The sequence below is a fragment of the Mytilus californianus genome, unplaced genomic scaffold (genome assembly GCF_021869535.1).
Source record: "Mytilus californianus isolate M0D057914Y unplaced genomic scaffold, xbMytCali1.0.p SCAF_9, whole genome shotgun sequence".
Lineage (NCBI taxonomy): Eukaryota > Metazoa > Mollusca > Bivalvia > Mytilida > Mytilidae > Mytilus > Mytilus californianus.
In genome coordinates, this window is record NW_026262745.1 from 41,177,049 (window position 1) to 41,192,534 (window position 15,486).

Here is a 15,486-nt window from a genome sequence, read left to right on the forward strand (position 1 = left end):
TGGTACCTCAATGTTATTATTAATTACAATTGAATAAACTTTACTGATTATAAACATGATAAATATAATTTAGACAATGTTGATGTCAAGTTTTGAAATAATGCAACAAAGAGGTTATTAGATTAATTACCTAGTTTCAATTTACAATTAATATGTTCTGTCAATCATCAACTGTCTGTACAGAATATAACACTTTTATAACATTTGAAGAAATAAAAATGCTGATTTTAGAATTGAGTTGTTTTCAAACATTTTTTTAAAAATTTACCAATAAACAAGAGAAAAATAAACTCTATGAAACATTGTTTTTTGGGATAAAGATTGCATGAAATGCAATCAAAACCCTTTGGTACTGACTTCATATCTATATCTTTCAAGGTTTATCACTACCCAAACAAAAAAAAGTGAGGAACAAATCATGGTAACAAATGATAACCAAATCATATGATTTCTTTATGATTTGAAAGTGAAAAAATTTCACATGCAAATGAGCTAACAAATCACAACAACAAATCACAAACAAATTGCTTCCAATTCATAAGCAAATCATAAACAAATTGTAAAAAAATTGTATTGAAATCATTAACAAATCAGAGGATATTGCTTTCCTACTTTAAGCAAATCACAAACAAATTTGTTTCAAATTGTAAAGAAATTATAAACAAATCGTTATCAAATCTTTAACAAATCAGAAGTAAATCATATTCCTACCTCAAGCAAATCGCAAACAAATGGTTTTCAAATTATGAAGAAATTATAAACAAATCGTTATCAAATCTTTAACAAATCAGAAGTAAATCATATTCCTACATTAAGCAAACCACAAGCAAATCGTCAATTAATTGACATCATCATCGATTCACAGATTAAATCATTTACATCTGGATCAAAAATCTGTTCTGCCCCTGAGACCCCCAAACTTTGAAGTGCACTTGTCTTTATTTTACCTTAGCTACTCCTCTGATTGTTAAGAGATTATTATTTCGGGTTGTCATGAGGGAGCAATTGTTCGCTCTGTGAAAAGTTTCTCTCACTTCTCCAGAATTTGAAACTAACGAGATTTGACAACATGGGCAACCACGTTTACTAGAAGGATGTCCAATACTAGTAGGCGATGGGTCTTAGTCTGGGTCCAAATCTGCTACAGCTCTATACCTGACCAGTCAACATCATGAAAAATTTAAACATAAAACTTGCCAGTGCATATTGTCTGCTGACTAGGGAAGCTACTCTTTAATTGCTCGTCTCGTTCTGTTTACATGTCTTTTACACATTTTTTTTGAAATTTTATCCAGACAGTACACATAACGAGATATTGAAATGCACAGTTTCCGAATATAAAAGTTTAACACCTTTGACATGTTTGAATAGTTGACTTACAATTGAATTCCTGAAACAATAAGTTAATGACTAAGATACTTACCACTGTCATCATTGATAGTATATCTTACTCTTCATCTTGCAACCTTCTTTGTTCAGTTAATGTAGAACAGTATTTGAAATTTGAATTTGACCTCAACCGGAAGTCAGAGATAAAGACAAACCCAGAAAATCTGAATGCAATAACATTGTTTTCATTGTAGCAAATCATCAATGAATCACACCATGATAGCTAACAAAGTTAACAAATCATTTTCAAATCATTTCCTATGATATTCCAAGTAAACAAATCATAACGAAATCACACTATTTTGGGGAATAAAGTTAACTAATCTTTTTGAAATCATTTCATACGATATTCAAAGTAAACAAATCATAAAGAAATCACACACAAACAGAAACAAATTGCTAACAAATCATACATTTGAAAGAAATCACAAAGAAATCAGTTTTGGGAATTTGGCGAATTCTGATTTGTTTATAATTTTTTTAATGAATCGCAAGCAAATGGTACTAACAAATTGCAGAATTACGATTTGAAAGAGATTTGAATACGATTTGAAAGTAATTTGTTCATTTATTTTTCTGTTTGGGTACCTTTGATATAGCAGTGAAGTGATTTGATTTTTTGGTGTTTTAACGCCACTTTTAAACACCGCTTTTGGGCTATTTCGTGGCGGCCAGTTTTTATTGGTGGAGGAAGCCGGAGCGCCTAGTCAATTAAGATTGGAGTCGAGTGCACCCGCACGAGCGGGGTTCGAACTCACAACCTCAGTGTTGACTGGCTAGTGATTACAGTAGTAACTACTTAGACCACTCGGCCACCGAGGCCCCTGCAGTGAAGTGATGATTATTTAGATCCTATCTGTCAATGTCATGCAATTTATTGATGATATGTTATACTTTGATATTTAAGTATATATATGGTGTGTATTTGAATTACCATACTTGTCAGGAAAGCATTAATTAAAAATTACACATATAAATAATGCATGTTGTATGAATCTGTTATAAAAATAGTTTCAACTACAAATGTACAATCATGATCAAAGGAAGATAACTCCAACTCAAATTTTTAATTTACCTAGCAAAATACAATTCAATGTTTTATTAAAAAAATCACAAAATTGCAAAATGAAAGCAATCTTTACCCTTCAGTGCTCACAAGCACTTTGATATTTATATTTTAATGAACTAACAAAATTTTATAAAAAAGAAAGAAAAAAATAAAAGTTAATTTAATTTTACAAGTGTGACGGGATTGCTTCCTTTCATTAGTAGATACTTAGTCAGCCGTAAGCGGTTGATCTAAGGAAGTACTTCTTTAGCTCAGTCGATATACGCACTGCCTTGTAACACAGAGGTCCTGGGTTCGATTACCGGAGGAGACAAAGATGATTTTGTAAGAAGAATCATGCTCTCGGGTTACATTTGGCGCCCAACTGAAAAAAACACAGGGGTTAGAGAGGATTTCCAGCTAGGGTATGTGTTGTGAGAGTCATAATGGTATGATGACTCTTGATGTGGGGGAAGTGTGACGGGATTGCTTCCCTTCATTAGTAGATACTTAGTCAGCCGTAAGCGGTTGATCTAAGGAAGTACTTCTTTAGCTCAGTCGGTATGCACGCTGCCTTGTAACACAGAGGTCCTGGGTTCCATTCCCGGAGGAGACAAAGATGATTTTGTAAGCAGAATCATGCTCTCCGGTTACACAAGTTATTTCACTCATTATATTTATGAATGTGGCTTTATCTCCAGTGACCTCTTTTTCTGTGCCTTTTTTCCACAACTCTTTCTGTCACTTTTCCCAAAATTCACTAGATGTTTTCTCAATGCTTTATGAAAGGTGACTCATCTACAATGTATTTTAAAAAGATAACAGTGAAGAAGCCCAGTTGATGAAAGTCTTTAAAAATGGTTTAAATACTACAAAAATGTTTAACTTATATAAAAAGTTTGTTTTGATTCTATAGGTTGATATGGTTGGATCAGACCTGAGTAAATTTGTCCACCCTGATGACATGGAATTATTTAGAAAGCAGCTCAATGATTCAAATGAGGATTTAGGTCATACCATGAATGATTCCCTCATCAAACCTAATGGCAATTGTTATACAGGATGTAAGTTCTTCTTCAATACATATGTCAGGTACTGTGGAGTCATTATTATTTGTTGAATAAGATTTTCATGGATTTTGTATAGGTGAACCACTATTTTAAAAAGTTCATCAAAATACAAATTTTCTTTATGTCTGTTTGCAGACTTTAATAAGACCAAGAAATCAAATATCCATGAAGAACAAAATTTTTTCTTCTATCCATGAAAATTAGTACTCATGAACATAAAACAGGCTATTATTTCAACTTGGAATTATTTTTAATTATGGAATTTGCATAATTCCTTGTGCTTGAAATTTTTAATAAATTCCATGTTTATTCTGTATTTTAATGTTCTGTGCGGCGCACAACACTTTCTATTACAAAGAAGATAGCACATTTTCAATAGGATGTATTGTGCGGCTCACAACACTATCTATACAAAATACACTGTATGGAAACGTGTTATGCACCTCTCTAAACATTATAATACAGAATAAACATGGAATTTATTAAAAATTTCAAGCAGAAAAAATTATGAAAATTACATAATTAAAAATAATTCCAAGTTGTAATAATAGCCTGTTATAAATTAATTCACAGTATAAGCTTAAGCAATCAACCATTAGTTACTCTATAAAAATAATTTAAAGATACTGTAGGGTATTTGTCAATGAGACAGCAATCAAGTATTAAAAAAAATCCAAAGACATTTAGAGGTCAGCATTTGGTTCTCCAAAGTAGACAAGACTAGTGCCTTCATAATTGAAAAATAATATTTGCAAACGTTAAGAAAATGTTGGTTTGGTCAGGTGAAAGATGATTCATTCTGTGTAGTAAAAAAGTAATTAATCTATTATAATAATTTAATTTTGGATGTAACGCGTCTGCTGATTGGCTGACGTTGTTTTGTTTATCAGCTCATAGACATAATTTAGTCATGTGACCGTGACGTCATCAACGTTTTTTCATTGTTTACTCCGGTTTAAAATGGAATTTAGAATTAAATTATAAGAAATAACTGTAATATTTTATCTGTCTATTCGAAATAACATAAAAAATGTGATGCACACTTTAAAATAACCCGCTTAGCGGGTTATTCAGTGTGCATCACATTTTTGATGTTATTTCTTCATAGACAGAAAAAATATTACAGTTATTCCTTAAATACATTTATAAAAACTATTAAAAATTAAAATTTCTTCTACTTTTCAAATTGTTTGTTATACTTATACATCAATTTCTGTTGTCAATTTGGGGGGGGGGGGGGGGGGGGGGGGGGAAATCAGGAAAATTTTACTTGAATTTTATTGATATAAGAGTTTGTAATCTGCCAATTAACATTTATGATATAGAATGTCTTTTGATATTTCAGTTAATTCATCATTTAATAGTGAGAAATCGTTTTATGTAAGAATGTTGAAAGCCTTTGACAGAAATGATACAGAAAAACAATATGAGATGGTTCATTTGAAAGGTCAATTAAAGATCAATAAGACAGGCAGAAATGGTTGCTCAGAATCTGGAGGTTAGTTATTGCATCTTTTAGTTGCTAGGTTATAAAAGTTATTTATGATGTTGCATGCTCCTTGTCTGTCCCTCAATCAAGTGGCCTCCAAGAAATATTTCTGTTACTATTTCAGGTGCTGCTCAACACAATGACTCTATGTGGACAGAAAGTTATAAAATTAGAAAAACACACTCACTGTCAAAGCAAAGCTACAGTTCAAAAGACTCTCCAATAAGAAAACAAAACAACAAAATTAGGAACCAAGTAAAGTCCCTAAACAGAAGGATAAGAAAAAACTATGAGAAAGACTTATCAAAGAAAGCCAAGACAAATCCAAACATTATATGGTCCTACATCAATTCTAGACTAGGTCAGGTATAGCTGACCTATAAGTAGATCAGAAAGACACAACATTAAAGAAAACTGACAACTTTTAAAAGGCGTAATCTGGGCTGAATTCTTTAGTAGTGTATTCACAAATTAACCAGATAGAGTAGCGCTGATACTGATCATGATGGATTTTGTTGCGAAGTTTCTGTCTGGCATATGTCCATTTTCCTTGTCGTGAGCTCATTTTAGTTCATGGTTCAGCTACTATTTAAAAAGCTCTACAGATTTTATTACATTATGTCCCTCTGTAAGAGTGGGAGCTTATTGCATACTCCTCATCAGTCCGTCCATTTATCAATTTTTTCAACAAATATTTTTGTCACACTGTTCTCAGGTAATACTTTATAGAAAAACTTTGGGTCTGGTCACCAGCTTGACAGTGATACATGTGAACACTTTTCAATGTCGGTCAGATACCTACTTCCTGTTTGTCACTATTTTGAATTACCAGTAGCAATTTTGTGTGATATGTAGAATCATTGCAAGGAAAACATGTCCGTGAAAGTTCTGACCTGACCTTGACCTGATTTAATTGATCAGTGGTCAACATCAAGTTTTCATGAATATGTCAGTTTCTAACACATGTAAGAGACTATAAACAATAGGTCAACTATATTTGATGTATGATTCAGTATGAAATGTATATAGGGTGTACATGTCAGTCTGGCAGGTTTCATTGAACCTCGACTTCGTTTTCATAAAATGATAATTCATTGATCAGCAGTAAGTTTTTCATGATAATATTTTTCTAATACAATAGGCTGTAGGTAAACTATATTTGGTGAAGGTGTATGGAATGATTGGAAAGTGTCCATGTACGTCTGGCAGGGTTTATCTGACCTTGACCTTATTTATATGGTTCATTGGTCCACATTAAGTTTTAATGATAAGTCTTGGTTTTACAACTACTATTTAGCATTAGTTGAACTGTATTTGGTGAAGGTGTATGAAATAATTGTAAGGTGTACATGACCCCCTGGCAGGGTTCATCTCACCTTGACCTTGTTTTCAAGGTTCATTGGTCAATGCTAAGTTTTGTGGTTAGATCCATTTCTCAGATATTATAAGTGGTAGGTCAACTATAGATGTATACTGTAAATTCAGAAATTATTGTGAGGTTTTTATTATTGCCAATATTCAAGATAATGCAACTGGATGATTATTTCAATAATATGAACTTACATTCTGATATCTGTACGCAATATTTAAACTCACTTTTTTTTCCATTTTTTAAAAGTCAAAATAATAAATGCCTGCAATAATTTCTAAATTTACAGTACTCTGTCATCATTTATAAGTTTAATATATGTTGTTTATTTTTCAGTTATTGATAGCAGGTGGTTAATAGCAGTAGGACAATCTAGTAGGCTAGGAATTATAAATGAAGTACCCACACTTTATGCTAAAGATGATGAATTTGTTACTCAGTTTGATTTGCTTGGAAACATATGGTTTATTGACCACAGGTAGGGGATCAAAACATTTTTTTTCTTAACTCACCTGCCCAAAATAGCCAGCATGCGGTTTTGTCATCACTAACATGACTAAGTATCCATCTTCCATCCATCCGTAAACAAATTATTTTGATGGCATTTATGGTTTGAATTTAACAAACCAGGTGTTGAAAAGCACAGAAATGTCTAAAGATTTTTTGTTTATTTGATCATAATGTATTCATCAGTTGTTGTTTGTTTTCTCCTAATGTTAACATTGATAATAATTTATTACAATTTAATTTGGTTGAAATATAGCAAAGGAGTAGGCCCAGTAAGACCCCTATTTGGCCCCAAAATATAGCAGGTTTACAAAATTGTTAAAATGTAAATTTTTAGCTATTTATTGGAAAGAAGAATACTTCTGTTACATAAATATGGGCTGTTTTTGACAATACAAAGTACATGTATCGGGTACTAGCATCATTAAGTCATGCTAAATTAATGAAATCTTCGAAATTTTAGCATTTTGGTTAATTTTTAGACGGTTTCCGTCTGAAATGGAAGTGGCTGCATTTGTGTTCATTCTTAATATTTAAATGTAAGTTGTATTTGATGATAATACATAACATATATAAAGATTGAGGATGAACACGGATGCGGCCACTTTCATTTTTGACAAAAACCATCTGAAAAGTGACATATTATGGCATATTTGATAGAGTTTTCTTTTTCAAGCTTGAATTTGAACGTCTTTAATGACTAAATCAGTTCAAATCTTTCACATAAACTAATTGAATCGACTGAAGTAGACACTTAAGTGTTTAAAAAGTGTCCAAAATCTTTCATCAGATGAACCTGAAATTTGAGGCCAAAATCGGTCCTTACCGGACCTACTCCTTTATGGACAAAAATAATTCATGTTTGTATCGACATCAGAAAATGAATGCTTTGCAACAAAAATTTAACCAATAAACAAATAAAGTTAATTTTGGTGTATGAATGCTTCATAAGGAGAAGAGCAGCGTCCAACAAAAAGGTCACTGTGACTTACATACTTAGACCATACATACATTCTGTGTCAGAAACCTATGCTGTGTCAAATATGTAATCACAATCCAAAATTCAGAGCTGTATCAAGCTTAAATGTTGTTTCCATACTTGCCCCAACTGTTCTGGGTTCGACATCTGCCGTCATATTAAGCTGCGCCCTGTGGAGCATTTTATTGATAATGTTAAATGCATGTGATACATGTAGTAAAACCTTCATATTACAGACTTTCAACATAAATTCAATCATGATAAGTATAGCAGACGAGACTTTTAAGCATGTGCACTCTTGTTATCAATTAGTAAGAGTACTGACACAATACCAGTATGATTGACAACTGTTAAGACAAACAAACCACCATAGACAAAGGTGGAGTTTTTATTGTAAACTCCTCCTCTTCCCAGTCAATCTCAAATGATGGAACTACCTTACATTTTACTTACATAATTTAGCAGGCTCTTATTAGACAACTCAATACATAGCTCTATGAATAAAATTCTTGACCTGTTTTCTGCTCTTTGGCGGGTTGTTGTCTCTTTGACACATTCCCTATTTTCATTCTCAATTTTATGTCAAATCTTTAATCTATAAATTATATATTTGATTATTTACCTATTACTATTGATCTACACTGTATAAAATAATTCTCTAAATTATGTCTCAAAAATGAATGATTAAAGATTAAAAAGATGTATTTTGTTTCAAAGGAAAGACAAAAAAAAAATCTGTATGAATAAAAACTTTAACTAGTGCTATAATGAAATGTATTTAATCAATAATAAATAAATTTGGTGTATTTACTGTTTTCTGATTGGTTAGAAGTATTACTTTTATTTTCAATGTTGTCAATTTTTATGGCGACACGCCCACTTTTACCGGAACTACTTTTTTATTGATTCAAAAATTCTTTTACTTGATACATTTGTAGCAATACGATTTAGAGCAAAACAATAAAGTTTTGTTCAATCATTTGTTGTTTTAAATGTTTTAAATGTGTTATCCTACCCATCTAACCCCCGAACTACATGTACATGTATGACTCCGTCCCTCCCCAACTCCTGTCGTCTGCTCAATACTAGTAAGGCAAAGATGGAAGAGGTGCCGGATTTCGACATCGGTGGGGGCAAAAAGCTGATTGAAATGGACTTGTACAGTGAAGAAGATTTATTGGGACGGTTGTTTAAAGATAACTTGGAAAATATTGAACTTGTTGAGCTAAACATTGCTCCCGAAAATCCTGGATGGCACCACAAACGCAGCCACAAGCCCCATCTCAGATTCCGTTGGCACCCAAGCCGGTTGAAGTTGAAAGGCCTACAGTTTCTGGGCTTCAAAAAACACAGAAACGATTTAAAACTGTTACCTCAGAAGAACTGAAAGATTTGCAAGAAAGTCGACAGGCTTAATCAACCAAACAAAACACAAAGTGGGGAGTCAAAGTTTTCCAAGGTAAATACAAACTTATGGAAACACTGTTTATGATTTTGTTATACTCAGTTAAATGAGTTAAATACAATGTACAAACACAACTGTTCTATACACTCAAAATAAAACAATGTAAATTCAGACCAGGATTTGAACCTTGGACCTCTCAAAAAACATGAGCGCTCTGCCACTGAGCTATCTGAATCTATATAATAAATTTTATTTGCTGTTTTTCTACCAATATTGAATATTTCCTCTTTCCTATGTTTGAAAATCAAATTGAATTTCTTATTTTGTTATTTTTCAGAATGGTGTATGGAAGCCCTGGATCAAGTATTGGATTTCGCAACTACTGAAACAGAGGAATTAAACAACGTTTTGGGTAAATTTTACGCTGGGGCAACCCCAAAATTTTCCGAAAAAAGAGGCAAGGAAATGTCAACTGCCCAGTCAAAAGAGTATCACAAAAATTCAATGAAAAACATAAGGACAGCAATCAACCGCCACATTCATGATTTAGATAGGGATATTGATATCGTTCGCGATAAAGAATTTAGGAAGGCAAATGAAACTCTTGATGGAAAATTAAAGAAAAACCTTGAAAAAGGTCTCTCTCGTCCTACAAAACATAAACAGATTATAACCATGAATGATTTGGAAAAGATAAATTCTTACCTGTACTCATCTGATGATCCAATTATCCTAAGATTCCGTGTGTGGTATAATATTGCTATGCATTTTGTGACCCGTGGGATAGAGTTTCATCAACAACTTCAGATAAACTCGTTTGAATTCCACTTTGATGAAAACAATCGCGAATATGCCTGTTTATCACACGAAATGAAACAGAAAAATTGGCAAGGCGGAGTAGACTCTGGAGAAACTATAAGTGACAAACGAATGTATTCATGTGACGGCAATCGCTGCCCAGTTGCTTCATTGAAATTGCTGATTTTGAAAACTGATCCAGATACAACTTCACTTTTCAATCACATTAATAAAGATGCGTTGTCGTCCAAAACTCCGAACATTTTACAACTATGGTACACTAACAAATCGGTAAAATCTTACCAATTCACAAGATTCATGGCAGATGTGTCGAAAAATGCCTCCTGTAGTGTAATGTACTCAGCTCATTGTCTTCGGGCAACAGCGATCCAAGCAATGAGTGACGCTGGCTTCGAAATCCGGCATATTATGTATATGAGCGGTCACCGGAATGAGGCATCTGTACAAAGCTACAGTCGGGACTGTTCTACCCTCTAAAAGAAATCAATGAGTGACACACTTTCAACTCTATCCACAGGACGCGCACCGCCACAGACTGCGATGCCAATGCCGATGGCTGTACAAAACAAACCTGCCAGTGTGAGCTCAGTTTTGGCGGCTCGTTACACTCCAAACGTAAACACTATGAATACCGCCTTATCGTCAAACAACTTCATGTCGTCAGGGTTTATTTCTAATTCCTCTTTCCATAATTGCACATTTCAAATCAATAATCCACAGTAAACTGTTGTTTTTGGAAAAGAGTTTACCTGTCTCATAAAATTCCGATGACGTGGAGGCCATGACAGTTCATTCATTCTCTCTGACGTTAATTATTCATACACCACCATGTGACATTACGTTGTTATTGTTAATATAAATAATATAAAAAGTTCTTTGAGCCTTATTTTTGATAGACATTTATCTATAATGAATGGCAATAATTTATTTTGAATTTATTGAACCATAAAATTAATTTTTGACTTCACATTTTACATAATCCGCTTCGCGGATTATTCAATGTGAAGAATCAAAAATTAATTTTATGGTTCAATAAATTCAAAATAAATAATAGCCATTCATTAAATAAATAAATTTGGTGTATTTACTGTCCTCTGATTGGTTAAAAGTATTACCTTTATTTTCAATGTTGTCAATTTTTATGGCGACACGCCCACTCTGATGTTGTGTATTCATACGGCAACAAGTGTGTACGTTGTTATTGTTAATATAAATAATATAAAAAGCTCTTTGAGCCTTATTTTTGATAGAAATTTATTTATAATGAATGGCTATTATTTATTTTGAATTTATTGAACCATAAAATTAATTTTTTGACTCTTCACATTGAATAATCCGCTTCGCGGGAGAGTCAAAAATTAATTTTATGGTTCAATAAATTCAAAATAAATAATAGCCATTCATTAAATAAGGTGACAATTGTCAGTTATTCGCTTGGAACATAAGGCAAAATTAAATAAATCTAACATGAGGAAACTGCAATAAGACTTATTTATGTTTATTATCTGTTATATATTGCTTTTGATACAGAAAATTAATGTTTTGAAATGAAGAATAAACCCCAATTTTAATCAAACTAGTTTTATTTTCAATTCCTCTTTCTGGAATAATATAAAATATAAAAAAATATATTTCACTGTCTTTTGAAAATTGCTTTTTACAGCCATATCAAAATCATTAGTTACAATTAATATTATATAAAAAAAAAGAAGATTTAGAAACACAATGCACCTTCTAGAATTGAAAAACGTCAAGAATATGCCTCAAAAATGAAAAATTCTCCATCTTGGTTCAACAGAATAAAGACCTAAATTATAAGGCGATTATGGAAAGAAATAAAAAATAACCTATGTCACTGTACAACAATTCATTTTCAATGTCATATACTGTGAAAGTACTTTTATTCATGAGGTACCAATTTTCGTGTTTTTCCTAGATGGCTTTATCCATGAATTTAAGTGTCCAATGAAATATAACAACTTTTGTCCAAATTAAGACATGGAAAGATCCCTATTTAGGTTTGACTACATGGATACGGGCATATAATCTAGAGAAAACATCCAATATCAGCAAACACACTATGAACTATTACTATATACAAATTCAGACGGGGTTTTACCAATTTAATCTTTAAAAAAACCTAAACTGTATGACTTTTACCTTTTAATTCGCATGAAAAATTAGTTTTGATTGATGAAAGTCAGACTTCCGGTGATGATATGCGATGATGAAGTGTTTGTTTTATCTCCTCTTACTAGTAATTCCCATACGAAAAATAAAATAGTATTAAAGTGTAATCAGGATTTTGTTTGTGCATTGTGGTCTATAAAGGAGGACTTTGAAGGCCAAAAGAAGGGAGGGGTTTACTTAAGAACCCCATGGGATTTTAAGATTTTTTATTTTCAAATGAGAACAGTTAGTGATAGACACATAAGGTCTTCAGTAATGACCATGGGAAAGTATGGCCTACGGAAAGGTCAAAAGGTCAATGGTCAATTATGACCTTGAACTTTTTATGCCCCACCTAGGGGCATTATTTTTTTCAGTCTGTGCGTCCATTCATCCGTCCGTCCGTCTGTCCCACTTCAGGTTAAAGTTTTTGGTCAAGGTAGTTTTTGATGAAGTTGAAGTCCAATCAACTTGAAACTTAGTACACATGTTCCCTAAGATATGATCTTTCTAATTTTAATGCCAAATTAGAGTTTTGACCCCCAATTTCATTGTCCACTGAACATAGAAAATGATAGTGCAAGTGGGGCATCTGTGTACTATGGACACATTCTTGTTTTAATTTATTCAATAGGGAGAGTCTTTAAGGGTTTATACTTATTGGGACTTAGTTTGGGAGACTTCATAACAGCATCCTGTTACAATCATTTCTTGTTTCATATTGGGCTTGCTTTTTTATTTCATAATAAAATTGAGAATGGAAATGGGGAATGTGTGAAAGAGACAACAACCCGACCATAGAGCAGACAACAGCCGAAGGCCACCAGTGGGTCTTCAATGCAGCGAGAAACTCCCGCACCCGGAGGCGTCCTTCAGCTGGCCCCTAAACAAATATTTATACTAGTTCAGTGATAATGGACGTCATACTAAACTCAAAATTATACACAAGAAACTAAAATTAAAAATGATACAAGACTAACAAAGGCCAGAGGCTCCTGACTTGGGACAGGTGCAAAAATGCGGCAGGGTTAAACATGTTTTTTGATATCTCAACCCTCCCCCTATACCTCTAGCCAATGTAGAAAAAATAAAAGTACAACAGTACGCACAGGAAAACTCAGTTTAAGAGAAGTCCAAGTCCGATGTCAGAATAGGAAACAAAAGAAAATAAACAAAATGACAATAATACATAAATAACAACAGACAACTGAGCAGTTACTGACATGCCAGATCCAGACCTCAATTAAACTGATTGAAAGATTATATCTTCATCATATGAATATTCTACAATTCAAAGTACATTTGTAGCATTTTTTGTGTTTTCTTTAAGTGACATGTTTATTGTCCAATTAACACCTTTGATGATCAAAAATCTTTTGATCATTGGATCAAAGGGTTAATTAGTCTCAACACTTCTGATTACAATGTGCAACAATTATAATGTTTATGTTACAATTTCCATCAATTGAGACAATTTGTAAGCATAGATGATAGATGAATCAGTTAATTTCCGAAAGCAATTATTTCATTAAAAATTTGATGAATGTTGTCTGTAAGGAACGAACAAGTAAGTGAAAATGAACACCTTATTTTGCAATGTCCAACAAATCATTATAATATTTTCAAAAATCTTTGTTTCTGATGGCGTAAAATTTTTCCCCTGATTTTTTTCTCAGAAAACTAAAATCCACTAATTTAAGAACCCACAACTTTGTAACATTTGCTCAAACCACAAAGTGTTGAAATTTAAAATTCAGGATTTGCATTCTTCAATCAAAATTACAACTAGGCGAGACATATGTCTGTTTCAATGCTTTTAAGTATTATAGTATTCAGCCAAGTTTGGGAAGAGGCAAACTTTTTTATCATAGATTTGAAACTTTCCATTAAGTGTTAATATATGACAGGATTCTGTTTTCACTTGTTATATAGTAGACGTCTGTCATGTCTCATGGTGAACACACTTGTTAAATGGTAGAGGTCTGTCATGTCTCATGGTGAATACAATTGTTATATGGTAGCATCTGTCATGTCTTATGGTGATCACACTTGTTATATGGTAGACATCTGTCATGTCTCATGGATGCATGGTGAACACATTTGTTATATTGTAGCATCTGTCATGTCTTATGGTGATCACACTTGTTATATTGTAGACATCTGTCATGTCTCATGGTGAACACATTTGTTATATGGTAGATGTCTGTCATGTCTCATGGTGAATACACTTGTTATATGGTAGCATCTGTCATGTCTCATGATGAACACACTGGTTATATGGTAGACATCTGTCATGTCTCATGGTGAACACATTTGTTATATGGTAGACGTCTGTCATGTCTCATTGCGAATACACTTGTTATATGGTAGCATCTGTCATGTCTCATGGTGAACACACTGGTTATATGGTAGACATCTGTCAAATCTCATAGTGAACACATTTGTTATATGATAGACATCTGTCATGTCTCATGGTGAATACACTTGTTATATGATAGACATCTGTCATGTCTCATGGTGAATATACTTGTTATATAGTAGACATCTGTCATGTCTCATGTGTCTCATGGTGAACACACTTGTTATATGGTAGACGACTGTCATGTCTCATGGTGAACACACTTGCTATATGGTAGACGTCTGTCATGTCTCATGGTGAATACACTTGTTATATGGTAGACACCTGTCATGTCTCATGGTGAATACACTTGTTGTATGATAGATGTCTGTCATGTCTCATGGTGAATACACTAATGTTATATGGAAGAAGTCTGTCATGTCTCATTGTGAATACACTTGTTATATGACAGATGTCTGTCATGTCTCATAGTGAATACACTTGTTATATGGTAGACACCTGTCATGTCTCATGGTGAATACACTTTTTATATGATAGACGTCTGTCATCTCTCATGGTGAATACACTAACTCTCATGGTGAATACACTAATGTTATATGGTAGACGTCTGTCATGTCTCATTGTGAATACACTTGTCATATGATAGACGTCTGTCATGTATCATGGTAAATGCACTTGTTATATGATAGATGTCTGTCATGTCTCATGGTGAAGTTATATGGAAGACGTCTGTCATGTCTCATGGTGAATACACTTGTTATATGGTAGATGTCTGAAATGTCTCATGATGAACACAAATGTTTTTTCGAACAACTTGTTCGGTGAACCAATCCTTATAAGAATTATGATAGAATAATCCTTGGCACAAAATAAATGTTAAGCT

General features: G+C 33.0%; 1 protein-coding gene across 2 annotated transcripts in view; it reads left to right on the forward strand.

Annotated features, from left to right (window-relative positions):
• Nucleotides 1–15,486, forward strand: part of LOC127715781 (circadian locomoter output cycles protein kaput-like) — a 107,664-nt gene that overhangs the window by 15,399 nt on the left and 76,779 nt on the right. For both annotated transcript variants that reach the window (XM_052221925.1, XM_052221926.1), the window contains 3 exons: nt 3,354–3,501; nt 4,853–5,005; nt 6,702–6,843. In XM_052221925.1, the coding sequence (XP_052077885.1) occupies nt 3,354–3,501; nt 4,853–5,005; nt 6,702–6,843 (443 nt within the window). The remainder of the gene's footprint in view (nt 1–3,353; nt 3,502–4,852; nt 5,006–6,701; nt 6,844–15,486) is intronic.